At 25.3% G+C, this 15,284-nt stretch overlaps 2 protein-coding genes across 2 annotated transcripts in view; both read right to left on the reverse strand.

Annotated features, from left to right (window-relative positions):
* LOC119602903 (choline O-acetyltransferase) overlaps window positions 1–15,284 on the reverse strand; it is an 84,461-nt gene that overhangs the window by 47,956 nt on the left and 21,221 nt on the right. The window lies entirely within an intron of this gene.
* The window catches only part of LOC119602904 (vesicular acetylcholine transporter), a 29,697-nt gene continuing 20,732 nt past the window's right edge, over window positions 6,320–15,284 (reverse strand). The window contains exon 2 of the mRNA XM_037954703.1: window positions 6,320–11,109. Within this exon, the coding sequence (XP_037810631.1) occupies window positions 8,879–10,660 (1,782 nt within the window). The 5' untranslated portion in view covers window positions 10,661–11,109 and the 3' untranslated portion in view covers window positions 6,320–8,878. The remainder of the gene's footprint in view (window positions 11,110–15,284) is intronic.

Below are 15,284 nucleotides of genomic sequence, written 5' to 3' on the forward strand. Positions count from 1 at the left end.
AAGAAAATTCATCGATAATTTTTTATAGTAAGAAAATTCGTAGAAAATTTTCCAAAGGAAGAAAATTCATCGAAAATTTTCTAAAGAAAGAAAATTCATCGATAATATTCTATAGAAAGAAAATTCATCGATAATATTTTATAGAAAGAAAATTCATGGAAAATTTTCTATAGAAAGAAAATTCATGGAAAATTTTCTATAGAAAGAAAATTCATGGAAAATTTTCTATGGAAAGAAAATTCATCGAAAATTGTCTATAGAAAAAAAATTCATCGAAAATTTTCTATAAAAGGGAATTCATCAAAAATTTTCTATAAAAAGAAAATTTCATAAAAAATTTTTAATAAAAACTAAATTTTCTATAAAAAGAAAATTCATCAAAAAGTTTCTGTAAAAAGAAAATTCATTGAAAATTCATCGATAATTTTCTATAGAAAAAAAATGCATCAAAGATTTTTAATAAAAAGAAAATTCATGGAAATCAAAAAAAATTCATAGAAAAATTTCTATAGAAATGAAATTCATTGAAAATTTTAAAAAGAAAATTCAAATTCTATACAAAAATGTTGTATAGAAATAAAATTCATTGAACATTTTTAATAAAAAGTAAATTAATCGGAATCGAAAGAAAATTCAACGAAAATTTTCTATAAAAAGAACATTCATCGAAAATTTTTAATAAAAAGAAAATTCATCGAAAATTTTCTATAAGTTAAAATTTATAAACACGAAACTCCCCTTACTAATACTTTTCCAATCACTCTTTATATTATGGCTTCGTTTCAGTCAAAGCCTTTTATTATAAAAAAGCTCTTAAACTATTTTCTTGCAACTTTTAATGATTTATTAGTGTGTTTTGTTGGTTTTGTTTATGGTCATTCAGTTATACGTAAATATTTCATAATTATTTTTTTCATATTTTTCTATGCGTTTAAATATTGGAATTGTTTTGTATTTCTCTGTCTATTGAATGAGTTTTCTGAATATTTTTGCAATATTGTATGTACTAATACTCGTAAATCCTTGCAATTAAAATTTTATTTAATAGTTTTGTTATTATTTTATATATTTATTTATATTTATATTTAATAATATTTTAATTTATTTATAATTAAGTTTAATATTAATACTTAAACTACCACAAATATTACACATTGCCGGCTCTTCGTTTGTTTATAATGTTTTAGTTATTTTTATGTTTAATAATTTAGTTTTAATTTAGATTTATTTAATTTATTTAATTTATATTATATATATTTTTTTATTTAACATAAAAGAAAAAATTATATATTTTAATATATATTACATAATATATTTATGGTTTTGTTTGTTTATTAACTAGTGTTAAATTGTTTTTAATTATTTTATTAAATTTTTGTTTAATTATATTTTTTTAAAATTAATTTGATAATATTTTTTTTAACTTTATTTTCAATTAATTGTTTATAATGTTTTAGTTTTAAATATAAAATAATTTTTAAATGCGTTTATGACCTTCAATTTTAATTCTTTATTTGAATATTTCAATATCTTTTATGCTGATTTCTGTTTTTATTGTATTTTGGTTTTATAATTATTTTAAACTAAAAATTTGGTTCTATTTAATTTTGATTTAATTGTGTGTATAATTTATTTTGTTTTTTTTTTTTAAGAAATTTTTTGGAAACCATTTAACTTCGTTTATTTCAAAATAATATGTGATAAAATGAAATTAATCGAAAATTTTCCATAAATTGAAAATTAATTGAAAATCATATATTAAATGAAAATCAACCGAAAATTATCTATAAAACCAAAATTTTTTGGAAAAGTTTCTATAAAAAGAAAATTTATGGAAAATTTTAATAAAAATAAAATTTGTCGAACATTGTTTAAAAAAAGGAAATTTGTAAGAAATTTTTCCATAAAAAGAGATTTTATCAGAAATATTTCTGTAGAAAGAAAATTTATCTGAAATTTTCTATGAAAAGGAAATTTATTTATTCTTTAAAAAGAACATTTATTTATTTTCTTTAGAACGAAAATTTATGCAACATTTTCTATAAACAGAAAATTTATCCAAATTTTCTATAAAAATTAAATTTATCGGAAAATTTTCTAGAAAAAAAATATTAGAATAATTTTCTATAAGAAAAAAAGTTTACCGGAAAAATTTCTATGAAATAAAATTTATCAGAAAATTTTCTATAAAAAATTATAAGCAAAAATTCTATAAGAAAAAAGTTTATCGGAAAATATTCTATAAAAGAAAATTTATCAGAAAATTTTTTATAAAAAAATTATCAGAAAATTTTCTATAAGAAAAAAAGTTTATCGGAAAATTTTCTATAAAAAAAAAACTATCAGAAATTTGTTATTGTAAAAAGAAACGGAAAATTTATTATAAGAAGAAAAATTATCGTATAATTTTCTATAAAAAGAAATTTTATCCGAAAATTTTCTATAAAAGAAAATTTATCAGAAAATTTTCTATAAACATAAAATTTATTGGAAAATTTCGTGTGAAAATAAAATTATATAAAATCCTATAAAAAGGAAATTTATCGGAAAATTTTCTATAAAAACAAAAATATATCGCAAAATTTTCTACAAAAAGAAATTTACCAAAAAATTCTCTATAAAAGAAAATTTTCTATAAAAGAAAATTTATCGGAAAATTTTCTATAAAAAGAAAATTTATCAGAAAATTTTTTATAAAAAGAAAAATTATTTATTATAAAAAGAAAATTTATCAGAAAATTTTTTATAAGAAGAAAAATGATGGGAAAAGTTTCTATAAAAAGAAAAATTATCGGAAAATGTTCTATAAAAAGATATAATATCGGAAAATTTTCTTTAAAAGGAAAATTTTTCTGAAAATTTCACATAAAAAGAAATCTTATCGGAAAATTTCCTATAAAAAGAAAATTTATCCAAAATTTTTCTTTAAAAAGAACATTTATCGAGAAATTTTCTGTAAAAAAGAAAATTTATCGCAAAATTTTCTACAAAAAAAAAAAAAAAAAAAATTATCAGAAAATTTTCTATAAAAAAATTTATCGGAAAAACTTCTAAAAAATAGAACTTATCACAAATTTTTCTATAAGAGAAAAATTATCGGAAAATTTTCAATAAAAAGAAAATTTATCGGAAAATTTTCAATAAAAAGAAAATTTATCTAAAATTTTCTATAGAATGAAAATAAGAAAAGAAAATTTATCGGAAAAATCTCCATAAAAGAAAGAAAATTTATCTGAAAATTTGCTATAGAAAGAAAATTTATCGGAAAATTTCCATAAAAAGAAAATTTGTCGCAAAATTTTCTATGAGAAGAAAATTTATCGGAAAAAAATTCCTTAAAAAGAAAATTTATCGAAAAAATATCTAAAAAATATAAAATTTATCGGAAATTTTTTATAAATTAGAAAAAATATCAAACATTTTCTAAAAATTAAAAAAATTATCGAAAATCTTCTATAAATTAGAAAATTTCTCGAAAATTTTCTATAAATTAGAAAATTTATAAAAAAAGATTCTATAAATTAGAAAATTAGCAAAATTTTATAAGTAGAAAATTTATGAAAAATTTTTTACATGGAAAATTTATCGAAAAATTTTCTATAAACAGTGCATAAAACTGATGACCAAGAGATGGATATTTTACTAAACAATAGTGTAATCTTATAATGCCATCCTGGTCTATGCCCAAGATTCATTGAATATAGAAAACCTCTTTCGGTATTTGGGAATTTTTCGGTTAATGGTAATTTTTTTGTCATTATATCTTCTAGAAAGTTGACCGAATGCAAACCTTTTTTCCTCTGATTTACGAGAAGGTTGATCATTATAGAAGAATACATGTATGTATGTTAACCAAGACTAGAGTAATTTTCGTAAATTTCATTAGATTTTTCTATAAAATAAAGTCTTTATTATGACTAGAGTAAGTCTCATGAGATATCAAGGTTGACTTTATAGACCTCTCGCCTTTGTGACAAGAAATTATGAAAATTCGGTTAGTTGCCTTAAAGGAGCGATTACCTTAAAGAAGTGTGTCCCTAGTTGGATTCTTTAAGTAAACTTCGCTTATATCAATTTCACTAAACAAATGTGTTAAAAGATCAGAACTCTATAAGCAAAGTTCAAGATTAATTATCGATAACTATCTTTACTAGATATGTTTTTGTTTAAAAATGACTATTAAGTTTATTAAAAAAATTCATTGTAGCTATTAAAATTTCGTTAAATATTTACTGAAATAATTGAAATTATGATTTGTAACAAAAAAATTATATTAAAAATTAAAACAATAGCAACAAAATTTATTGAAGTATAGTGATTTTTGTTATGAATTAATGCAGATTATTTTGTTTTGTCTTAGTCAAAAATATTGCTTGTTCTTTTTCTTGAGGGTTATTTTTTTTTTAATTATTTTTATAATTAACTTAGATTTTTACTAAGTTTTATTTAATATTAAATTAGTTTTAATTTAGTTATATACAATTTGTTTTATTAGTTTTAATATTGTAGTAGTAATTTTTTAAATTTTTTTCAATGGATGTGTTTTTTTTGTTAATAATTTTTTGTTGATTTGTTTTTTGTTTAATTGAAACTTTTTGATGGGAGATTTTTTCTTGTTGTAGTTTTTATGTGATTATTTTATATTTATATATATTTATATAATTTATTAACCTTTTTTTTGCATTCAAATATATATTATTTTTTCATTTCTAAAATATATATGTATGTTTTTATGCTATTTTTTTTGTTATATTGAGTGGTGAATGTTTTAGGGGTTTTAGCATAATGCGGATTGTTGGTGGATAGTGGGGGAGGTGTGGCGTGTGAGGAAAACTTAATTATTGAAATAATTTTATGAAAAATAAAGTTGTTAGTTTCTCATTCATTTGCTTTAAAAACATATATTTATAATAGGTTTTATAGTTTTCGTTTTTTTATTAAATCTTAAGCTGACAAAAAATATACAAAAATTAGTTAAAATTTGTATAAATTTATGTCTTTATTTTTTTGGTTTCATAAAAAATGGCCGTATTATCTGATATGTTTATGGTATACAATGATGATTTTCATTTAAGTTTAAATAGCTAAAGATTTGTTCAATATTAAATATATATAGAGAGAAATAATTTAATTAAATTATCTGTTAGGGGAAAATATACATTTAGTTAGAGATTGTTCTACGGGTGCAAAGCTCCAGAAATAAATTTAATTGAAAATTTCACATCTACAAGGTACACTTGCTTAATAAAATATATAATTGAATTCTTTATGTTTGGTTTTTTTGTTTAGCATTATATAATTTTTATGCTTTTTTTTTAATTAAACAAAATTTGAAAGTTAATATTTTAAATTTCTTAAAAATGTTTCTCTCAATTTTGCTTAAAAGCATAAAAATTAACTAAATATTTAATTGATTGGTAGGTTATTACAAAATTTTTTTTTAATAAATATATATATTTTTAAATATTATATACAATTACAACAATTAAATAAATTTTATTTTACAAGAAAACTATAAATGTATAAGTTGTTTTTGTTAAAAGCTATAAAAAATTGCCCAAAATTGTTATAAATACAGTGCAAATTGTTTAAAACTAGAATTTTTGGAATAAAAAATACATAATTTTTTTTTAATTATATTTAATTTATTTTATATATAAAGTTGATTATGTATATATTTTATATGTATATAATATAATAGTATTTATATGTTTATCTATAGATTTATAGATCCTTAATAGCAATAGTTTTAATATCACTTTTGGTAATTTTTACTAGGCGAGTCATATGACTCTGATATGTATCGTTACCTTGGTTGTGTCTTATGTTAAATTTTTAACGAACAAAATATTAAACTGTTTCGGTTAGAGTTGCTAGTTTAGAAAAACAAATTACTAAACTTTTTAAAGGTTAATTTTATTCAAATACTTAGATAAAAAGCTTTTGATATTCAAACGTATTTTTTTTAATATTAAAAAGCATTTAAAACCAAAATGCTTTTTTAAGATTTTAAAATCAAAATGCTTTTTTAAGCTTTTAAAATCAAAAAGCTTTTTTGTAAACTTTAAAAATCAAGAAGCATTCATTATTGAAATTTTTATATAATCTTTCGAAATTTTTGAACTTTTAAAAACACTTTTATAAATCAACACAAAGCTTTCCAAAGCCAATTAATCTAAAGTATAATTTGTTGAAAAGCTTTCAAAACTTAAACTTATTTAAAGGTTAATTTTATTTCATTAGATAAAATGCTGTTGATTTTCAAAAGTATTAAAATCTTTTAAATTGCAATTATTTATCTAAAAACTACCAATATGGGTGTATATATAAATAGCTTTTTTAATATTAAAAAGCTTTTAAAATCAAAATGCTTTTCTAAGCTTTTAAAATCAAAAAGCTTTTTTGTAAACTTTAAAAAAACAAAAAGCTTTCATTATTAACTACCGAAATTGTGCAGTTTTTATATAAGCTTTCGAAATTATTGAACTTTTAAAAACACCTTTATAATCTCTTGTAAAGCGGAGACTTTTATAAATCAACACAAAGCTTTCTAAAACCAAATAATTTAAATAAAATTTGTTGCAAAGCTTTCAAAAGTTTTTTTTTTATAAATTTTAATAGAATTTTGTAACGATTTATGATTTAAAGCTTTTCAAAAAAAAAAGAATGAAACTTTTGAGTCTAGAGAAAGCTTCACAATTAAATTGTATATAATATAAGTTTCTCCAAATCTAAAAATAAATTATGTCCAAAAAGGTTTTTAATAAGTAGTGAATGGTTTGTAAAGCTTTTCTTAATAAACTTTATTTTAAATATCTAATTTGATTAATATCTTAAACACAGCTTTTCAAATAAAATAAAATTATTTCTCATTTAGAGCTTTTAACTTTTATTTGTGATTTTGATGTTAAAAGCTTTTCAATCGTTTAGAAAACATCTTTACATGGATTTAAAAACGTGTTTCCCTATTTTAAATAGCTTTGTAGTAACTTAGCTTAAAGCTTTAAAAATAAAAGTAAATTATTTCTCATTAAAAGCTATAAATGTTTAATTGGCATTTAAGTGATAAAAGCTTTTTCAATCGTATAAAAAACATCTTTACTTGGATTTAAAAACTTGTTTTCCTGTTTTGAAAAGCTTTCTAGTAACTTAGCCTCTAAAAACTTTTAGTAGCTAGAAACAAAAGTTTACATTTTCTCTCCATAAAGTGGTCGGTGATATAGTCAAAAGCTCAACTTATACCACGCTAATATTGCTTTAGAAAAGCACACAACAGCTAAAAAATCATGTAAATAATGCCGTTAGAAAAATCCTTATGGGTATATCAAAACCGATCTGAGAGTTTTAAAGCAGTTTTCAATGCTGGTTTCCGTAACTTATTCAGCTAAACCTGCAACTCTTCTCCCATGCAGTCAACTTAAAAATATAATTGTAATTTCAACTCAAAATTTTCTATTCTAAAATTTGTCTTTTTACAATCTTTATTCGTTTATATCTGCATCATCTTGATTAGATATTTGTAAAAACTTCAACATCCGAATGTTGTAAAATTTGTGTTTGTGCTTTATTTGATATGTTTACGATATGGATGTTGAAGTTTTTATTTTGAGATAAATTCCTAAAGATTCGATTGATCATCGTTTTAGCTTAATCGTTAATACTTACAAACTATAACTGATATGTTATGATATATTTTGGTCTTATAATTCTAATATTCTTTGGTTATTTAGCTTGTCTTCATTTTTTGTTATGATTTCATTATAAATTGGAGATTCTGTTACTGATTCCATTTTGAAAATATACACAATTTGTTAATAATAATTATAAAATAATTATAATATAAAAAATTATAACTTTTTTGTAGTTTTTTTTTAACATATAATAGTTAATATGGCTAGAATTTTATTCACGGGCAGATATAATTATCAGAAGAATCTTTAAGGGGGTGTCAAAAAGCTTTAATGTTTAATTATGTCTGAAACTTTTTAGAACTTGCTGATCTCATTATGTAATACTAGTTATAGCTGATATAAACTTTTGAAATTTTGAAAGCTCTTGAGATCATATGAGCTTTTAATAACTATGTATAAATAATGCTTAATAATATATGGTAAAATCCGCCCTTTAAGAAGTCTCTGATAATTGAACCGTAACTAATTATATTTTAAATTATATAAAAAAAAAACTTTAAAATATTCTAATTTGTTTAATTAGTTTGTTTTTTCTAGGATAATCTATGAATATAAGTTTTCCTAATCATTATATATGTTTATACTTAAAATAATGTGTGCCACATAAGCTTTCCATTGATATACATTAATGATATTTAATGTTTTTCTACTCCTTCATTTGCATCTAATTTTTGCATTTAAGTATTTACGTTCGGTTTATAAATGATTATGATGTGATATTTAGTTTTCCTATATATTTAATATTAATTTATACTTAATATGATAAAATACATTACTTTTTTAATTAATTAATTTGTATATTATATAAAAAACAAAATTCCGTGTATAATACAGATATATAATTTTTTTTATAAAAAGTGTGTGTGTGTGTTAAATAGAATTTTTCTTTGAAAAAATTTCATAAATTTCTTGCTTAACTACACATGAGAAATTTTTTTATAGTTTTTGTTTTTGGAATATATTTTTTATATATATATAATTTCAAGATAACTAGGGTTATAGTGTAATAGAACCACTTTAATTTTTTTTAATTTACTACAGAAACTAAAGGAAATAAATTAGATACTTATTCTCAAAAATAAATTGTTAAACATCAAAAGTAGTAAACTTAACGAAACTTATAGACTAAACGATCAAAAATATAAAAACAAACATAAATTACCACTAATTTTGTATAAGACAACAGTTTAAAATCCTTGTCTAAATGGATTTGCTGGACCAGCAGGACCTGTTGCAGATGATCTGGCGGCATCCGATTGCTGTTGTTGCTGTTGAAAGGGATTCGCTATACGCTGCTGAGGAAGATGTCGTGTTTCTGAGGGCTGCTGTTGATACATGCCACCACCGCCTTGCTCCTGGTAGCCCGGTTGATATTGCTGATGCTGCTGTTCGTATTGGGCATCCTGTTGATAGCCCTGCTGCGCTTGATAATCATAAGAGCTGGAGGTTTGATCGTCTAGATTTGTTTCTTGCTGATCCTGTTGATATTGCTGGCCGTATTCGAGGTGATTTTTGAATTCGCCATCGATAGGCTTTTGATCGTGCATAACGTAGGTTTGATATTCCTTATTGGGGGGATCTTGCATAAGGATATTGGCCTCGTTTTCAAATGGCTTAAAGTCGTAGATATTGCGCAATTTCCTTAGTAGCGGAACATACAGAAGGTTTGAAAACGCTATAAGGAAATTGAGAGCAGTAAAGCCAATGGCTTCTACTACTCCACCCGCTATAATGGGTCCCACTGCATAGGCTATTGAATAGGAGATATCAGCGATGGCGTATATACTGCCGTACACGGATACATAACGCACGTCCACCAAGTACCCGAGTGTAGGCAAGAGGGCAGTATCTATCAAGGCAATGCCGAAACATATAATGCATATAGGAATCATTAACATTTGGTAGGAGGTCGAGAATGGTATAATGAAACAGGAGAGACCTTCCAACGCTAAACCTCCAGCTGCCATTAGCCACTGATGCTGGGGATACTTTTTAGCCATTTTGACCGTAATCACCACACCCAAGACGTGAGGGAAGAAAGCCGGTAGCCATACCATACCAATTTTCCAATTATCTGTGGTCAGATTGTCTTCCATCCACAGGGATATAGTTGGTTCTAGAAAAGCTAAAGCCACATTTGACATAGTTAAGGCGCCGGCGCACACAGCTATATAAGGATCCATAAGCAAACGCCAAATGGGTATAATCTCTTGTTTGACTTCTCTACTTTGCTGCAGTTGCTCCTTGAATGGTTTCATAACTAACAGCAGCATAAGACCATCGATGAGGCACACCAAGGCCAATATCAAAAATGGCACTTCTTTGCCCGCAAATTGATAAAGAGCACCGCCGAAAGGCGGAGCTACTAGACAACCGAAACTGATAAAGGCCAAGGCAATGCCCAAAGCTTGAGAACGTTCATTTTCCTCCGTAAAACGATCGGCTATCATGGCCAAACCCGAAGTATCGGCGAATGCTGAACCAGCACCTTGCAAAGATCGGGCAAAGAAAAGCACACTATAGCTACTACCACAGGCAAATACCGCCGTGGAAAAGAACATAATTGTTAGGCCAATCATCATGGGTATATCGTAGCCGATCTTATCGATCAGACCGCCCGAAAATGGATTCACCATTAATTGAACAATGGCTTTTGAGGCAAACAATATACCGGTAGCCGAATCTTGACCATGATGGTCATGATGAACAGGTATTATCTTACCCGTCACATTATCTCTAAGCAGAGGTGCCATAGTGGCATCGGGTGCTTCGAAACCTCCAATTTCTCGCAAATAGTCGGGTATAATTGGCACTATCACCATATACAACATGTTGTCCAACAGTAGGGCTATAGAAACTATAACCAAGACTAAACGTCTTTGGTTGACAGGCTCCTGAATTTTCTCCCATACTATATCCTTAACCTCACGTACCTCTAAATTGATAACGGGTATGGTAAACGACGACATGTTGATATCCTTTTCTTTTTATTTCTTTAAAAGTTAAAATTAGAAAAAAAAAGAATTTACGTAGAGGGGAGGGGGAAATTAAATTTTGTATCTTGTTAAACTTAACGGCTAAATCGTTTGTTTTATAAGTTTTCTTGTTGAATTACGTTTCTTTTGTACTTTGTTGTCGTCTGAACTGTTTGTAGTTCTTCTTTTTCTCTTCTTGCCGCTCTGCTTGCTAGGACTATATTTTTAACTGTAACTGTACTATCCTTTTCTTAAGTTTTCTAATTTATCCTCAAGATGATTCATGTTTGTTGTATAACTCGTTTGTTGGTTTGTTTTTTTTTAACTTTTATTTAGGTTTCAGGCACATTTTGTGTTGAGAGTTTTGGTTTTGTTGTTGTTGTTGTTCTGCTGTTTAGCTCTTGGCTGGTGTAAATCAGTTTTCATTTAATACAGGCCACAACCTTTAACGACACAGAAACAATATTTCATTATTATTTTTTTTTTTGCATAATTAAAATTTTATTTTTTTTTAATTTAAAATTTCTGTTGCTAATTCTTTATTTGTTACATTTTTAATTTTTTTAAGCATATTTTATAGTTTTTTATGAAGTATTTATTTTTTTGTTTAAATTTAAGTTAAATTTTATTTATGATTGAAATGTTGTTTCTGTGCAGCGAAAGGTGTAGTAGCTTTTCTTTAATTATTTAATTTATAGTTAATTATTTTTAAAAATTTATATTATTTTTAATTTTTTTTTTAATTGTTCATATTAAAGTTTTTCTTCATATTATTTAAATTGCATTTTGAATTTATTTATTGATTTTCCAACAAATGTTTTATGATTTTAAAGTTTATTTTTTTGTTGATTTTGTTTATTTTTAGATTTTAAAACTCATTTTGATATCTACATTCCACTGTTTAACAGACATTTCAATCATAAAACAAATTATAGTTTTATAAGTTTTTAAGAAAATTTGTTTTATTATTAATTTTTTTATTTATTAATTTTTTTTTAAATAGTTTTACTTTAATTCTTAATGTAAATTTAAATAACAGCGACCTGTCTTAGGACACCTTTTATTTAACGAATTTCTTTATTTCTTGAGGATTGATATAATTATTCAAATTTCAAACTAAAAAGCTCCCAAAAGCAGACTTTAGTTTCTGTAGGTCTTGTTCGAAATGAACTATAGGGGGCAACCCTATAGTAGATATACTCTAGTCAGATCAGAATCAGCTTCAGAGTCGTTTTAACGATGTAACCTTAAAATACATCATTTGACCTTTGAAACAGAGGTCGGTTTTCAAATATTTTTTTTTAAATTTTTCTGAGTTGAATGTTAAAAATTCAAATTCGTTTAAGAATCTTTTCAAAATCGGCCCAGATAAAAAATTAAAAAATTTATTTCTTGCAAGTTTTTTTTCCGAGTAGTATGAAAACTTTTGCCAGCAACTGTAAACATTGTTCTCCTTAACTTTAAATTTATTTCATATTCTACTCTTAGTACTTTGCTTTATTAACTTCGTCCTGAAAATAAAACTTAAAGTTGCTTTAAGTTTAAAGAAAGTTGTATGTTTGCCTAGGTTTATAAACCTGGGTGCGTTTCTATAAAATAATATTTACTTTTCAAAAACACGCAAATACATACATATTTCCTTTTTTTTTTGTATAACGAGGGCGTTATTCTGTTTCTTTTATTCCCTTTACTTTGTTTTCTATACAAATCCTTTAAATATGATACACTTTGATGTTGAAAACAGATATAGATTGTTTAGGTTAAAGTTGAACAGATATAAAAGAATATAACGAACGAAAAACATAGATTCATATTCGTATGTATGTATATAAAGTTAGTGGGAATTATTGCAGATGTTTTAAAGGTAAAAAAATATCGTTTAAACTAAAAAGGAATATATACTATTATTACTGTATCTAAAGGTATTCATTTCCTTTCAATTGAAAACTGATAACTAATTAGTGTAAATAGTGCATAGAATTTTGATCTTTTTTTAAAATTAATAAAAAACCTTTTTCAAAAGTAGAATTAAATGCATTTATTTAACAGATATCAGAAAGCTAAATTTCGATAATACCATATCAAGGGACTATGCCACAAGTTCTACAATTCCAAAACTGAAACGGAAATAACAAAAAATATAAAAGAGAAACGTGCGATTAACAAAACTTGGAGCGAAATTCCCAACAATGATATATTTTACATTTTAGCATTTCTCGGCTCTGGGAAATACATTGGACGCTATTAGGGGGCTTTGTCTGGAGGTTACATCGAAAACAAGCCCAATCATTACAAAATTCGGCAGCAACATCAAGGATAGTAAAAAACTTAGTTGTGCTGCTTTTTGTCGAGATACAAGTGTATATATTAAATTAAATTATGAGCTCAAAAACCCTATTCCGCCGGTTCAGTTATATGGAGGCTATGCGAAATAATGGTTCAATTTAAACCATTTTCAATAGATCCCCCCACTGATACAATTATGTAGAAAATTTCATTGAATTATCTTCACAATGGCGATCTGTAGTTTGATCATAAGATTTACATGGACGGACAGACTAGAAAACGAAGTGCTTTACTTTCACGGTGGTACTTTTACAACCTCACAGAGTGAGCTTATTGAACGACTCAATACCGCTCCTTTGTGCTTATTTCACACCGGTGGCAATTTTTGAACATGATCTGCCGATCCATGTACTAGCACTATGCTCAAGTACTCGAACTATCTAGTCTCTGACCATTGCTGCCTCGTTGCTTAACTTCCTAGATGCAAAAACATCACTTCCGTTTACAACCACACAGATGATATGGCCTCTGTTGATTCGGCAACAGCACTTAAAGACGTAATCGTCAGACCGAAATAGGAATCTATCAAATCAACCTAGGACTTGTTCTTACTCACAGAGTACATACTACGGTAAATCTGGTTTGAACAGAGTAAACCCTGAATATACCTGGATAAGGAAGGAAAATTCAATGATATCACTTGTATAATATATATTACATACATCACTATTCAACTCAGCACCCTTCTCATTCATACGACACACTCACCCTAGGTATATAGATGGTTTAGGCCCTCATACACACATATCCCTCTCGAATCATATACACTTGATACCAACACATTTCTGTTGTGTCGACAACAGCACCGAACATCAACATTTAATTTTCTTTTTAATAACACAGGTCAACGATGAAAAAACTTTTTAAATAATTTTCACTAATTCCAGTGTTATCTAATGTGCGGAATTATGGAAATAAAAAAGTCTTATCACCTACCAATTTTCCACATTTTCATCTTTGAGTTAATTGAGTCCCAAATATAAAATTCTGTAATTTCACAGATGTTGTGAATTGTGGCCGTCTTTGTCTCTAGACTTCTACTTAGAGTTATAGAAATGCATTCTGGAAAAATTTTGCACTATATGACCACGTTAACTGGTGACACCAAGGCTCTGAAGGGGAAAAAGATTTTTACAAAAATTTTGGCAATAAATTATTCTTAATTTTAGCAGCAAATAATTGGAATATATATTTAATTATCGTTTCAATAAGATATAAAATACAAAAATCGATCAAAAATTGTAAAAGTTATTACAAATCCATCTGATCATTTAGTGTCAAAAAACACTGAAATGAGAAATATTTAAACAAATTAACAAATTTTGGGAAACATTCTAATGAAATCATGTCATTACGTTAAATATTGTCGTATTAACTTAAATGTGAGTTTTTATCTTCATTAGATAGCGTAAAACAGTTTCAAACTTTTAGAATTTTGTTAAACAAATTTTAAAATTTTAAGAATCCCTCCATATGACTTATGGACAATAAAGAAAGAAATTAAATAATACAGAAATCAGGTCGATACCTCTCACAGATTAGCGGTACCTGCGATTTGAATTTTAGGGATTTCGAAGAAAACTATTTTTTGGTAATATTTTTGAAAATGAACCTTAATTGCTTACCGTTATGTATTTTATATAAAAGATTTTCAGAATATAAAGTTCCAGATAATAGGAAACATACAACTGAAGTTTTATAATGTTAACCCATTAACTGTGAAGGTCAAACTCAAGCTATGCAATATTGGGAAATCGGCTTAAAACCATAGTAGTGTTTTCAAGAGATTTAAATGAATCTTAGGAAAAATATATAATTAGATAGATCTGCATTTAAATTAAAATTTAAATCAACCCATAAACGTAAATATATTTTTATAAATATATCCATTATATATAAACTAAATATTCAATACCACATACCGAGAAAATTGTGGGTGATAGAGAAAACCAGATATTAGTTTTAGTTTCATCAACTAAAATATATTAAAATCAGTCGAATTGGTTTCAAAAGTTTTTACGGAAAAAAGTCTGCAGAAAATTTGCCATAGAACTATTATTAGACAATTCTACATATAACAATTTGTCTAAAGAAATTTCTTTTATAACAATTGGTCTATAGAAATTTCTTGACATAAAAATTAATTCACAGTATAACAATTCCACAACAGCTTTAATATTTACATTATTGTTCCCCCCCCCCCCAATTATTCCCCAAAATTCATGAAATTTTGAATATTTAAACGTTTAGTATTAATTATTATATTTTTCTC

This window comes from Lucilia sericata, unplaced genomic scaffold (genome assembly GCF_015586225.1).
Source record: "Lucilia sericata isolate MDLA Ls3-8-SP2 unplaced genomic scaffold, ASM1558622v1 Contig000264F_arrow, whole genome shotgun sequence".
In the NCBI taxonomy this organism is placed as follows: Eukaryota; Metazoa; Arthropoda; class Insecta; order Diptera; family Calliphoridae; genus Lucilia; species Lucilia sericata.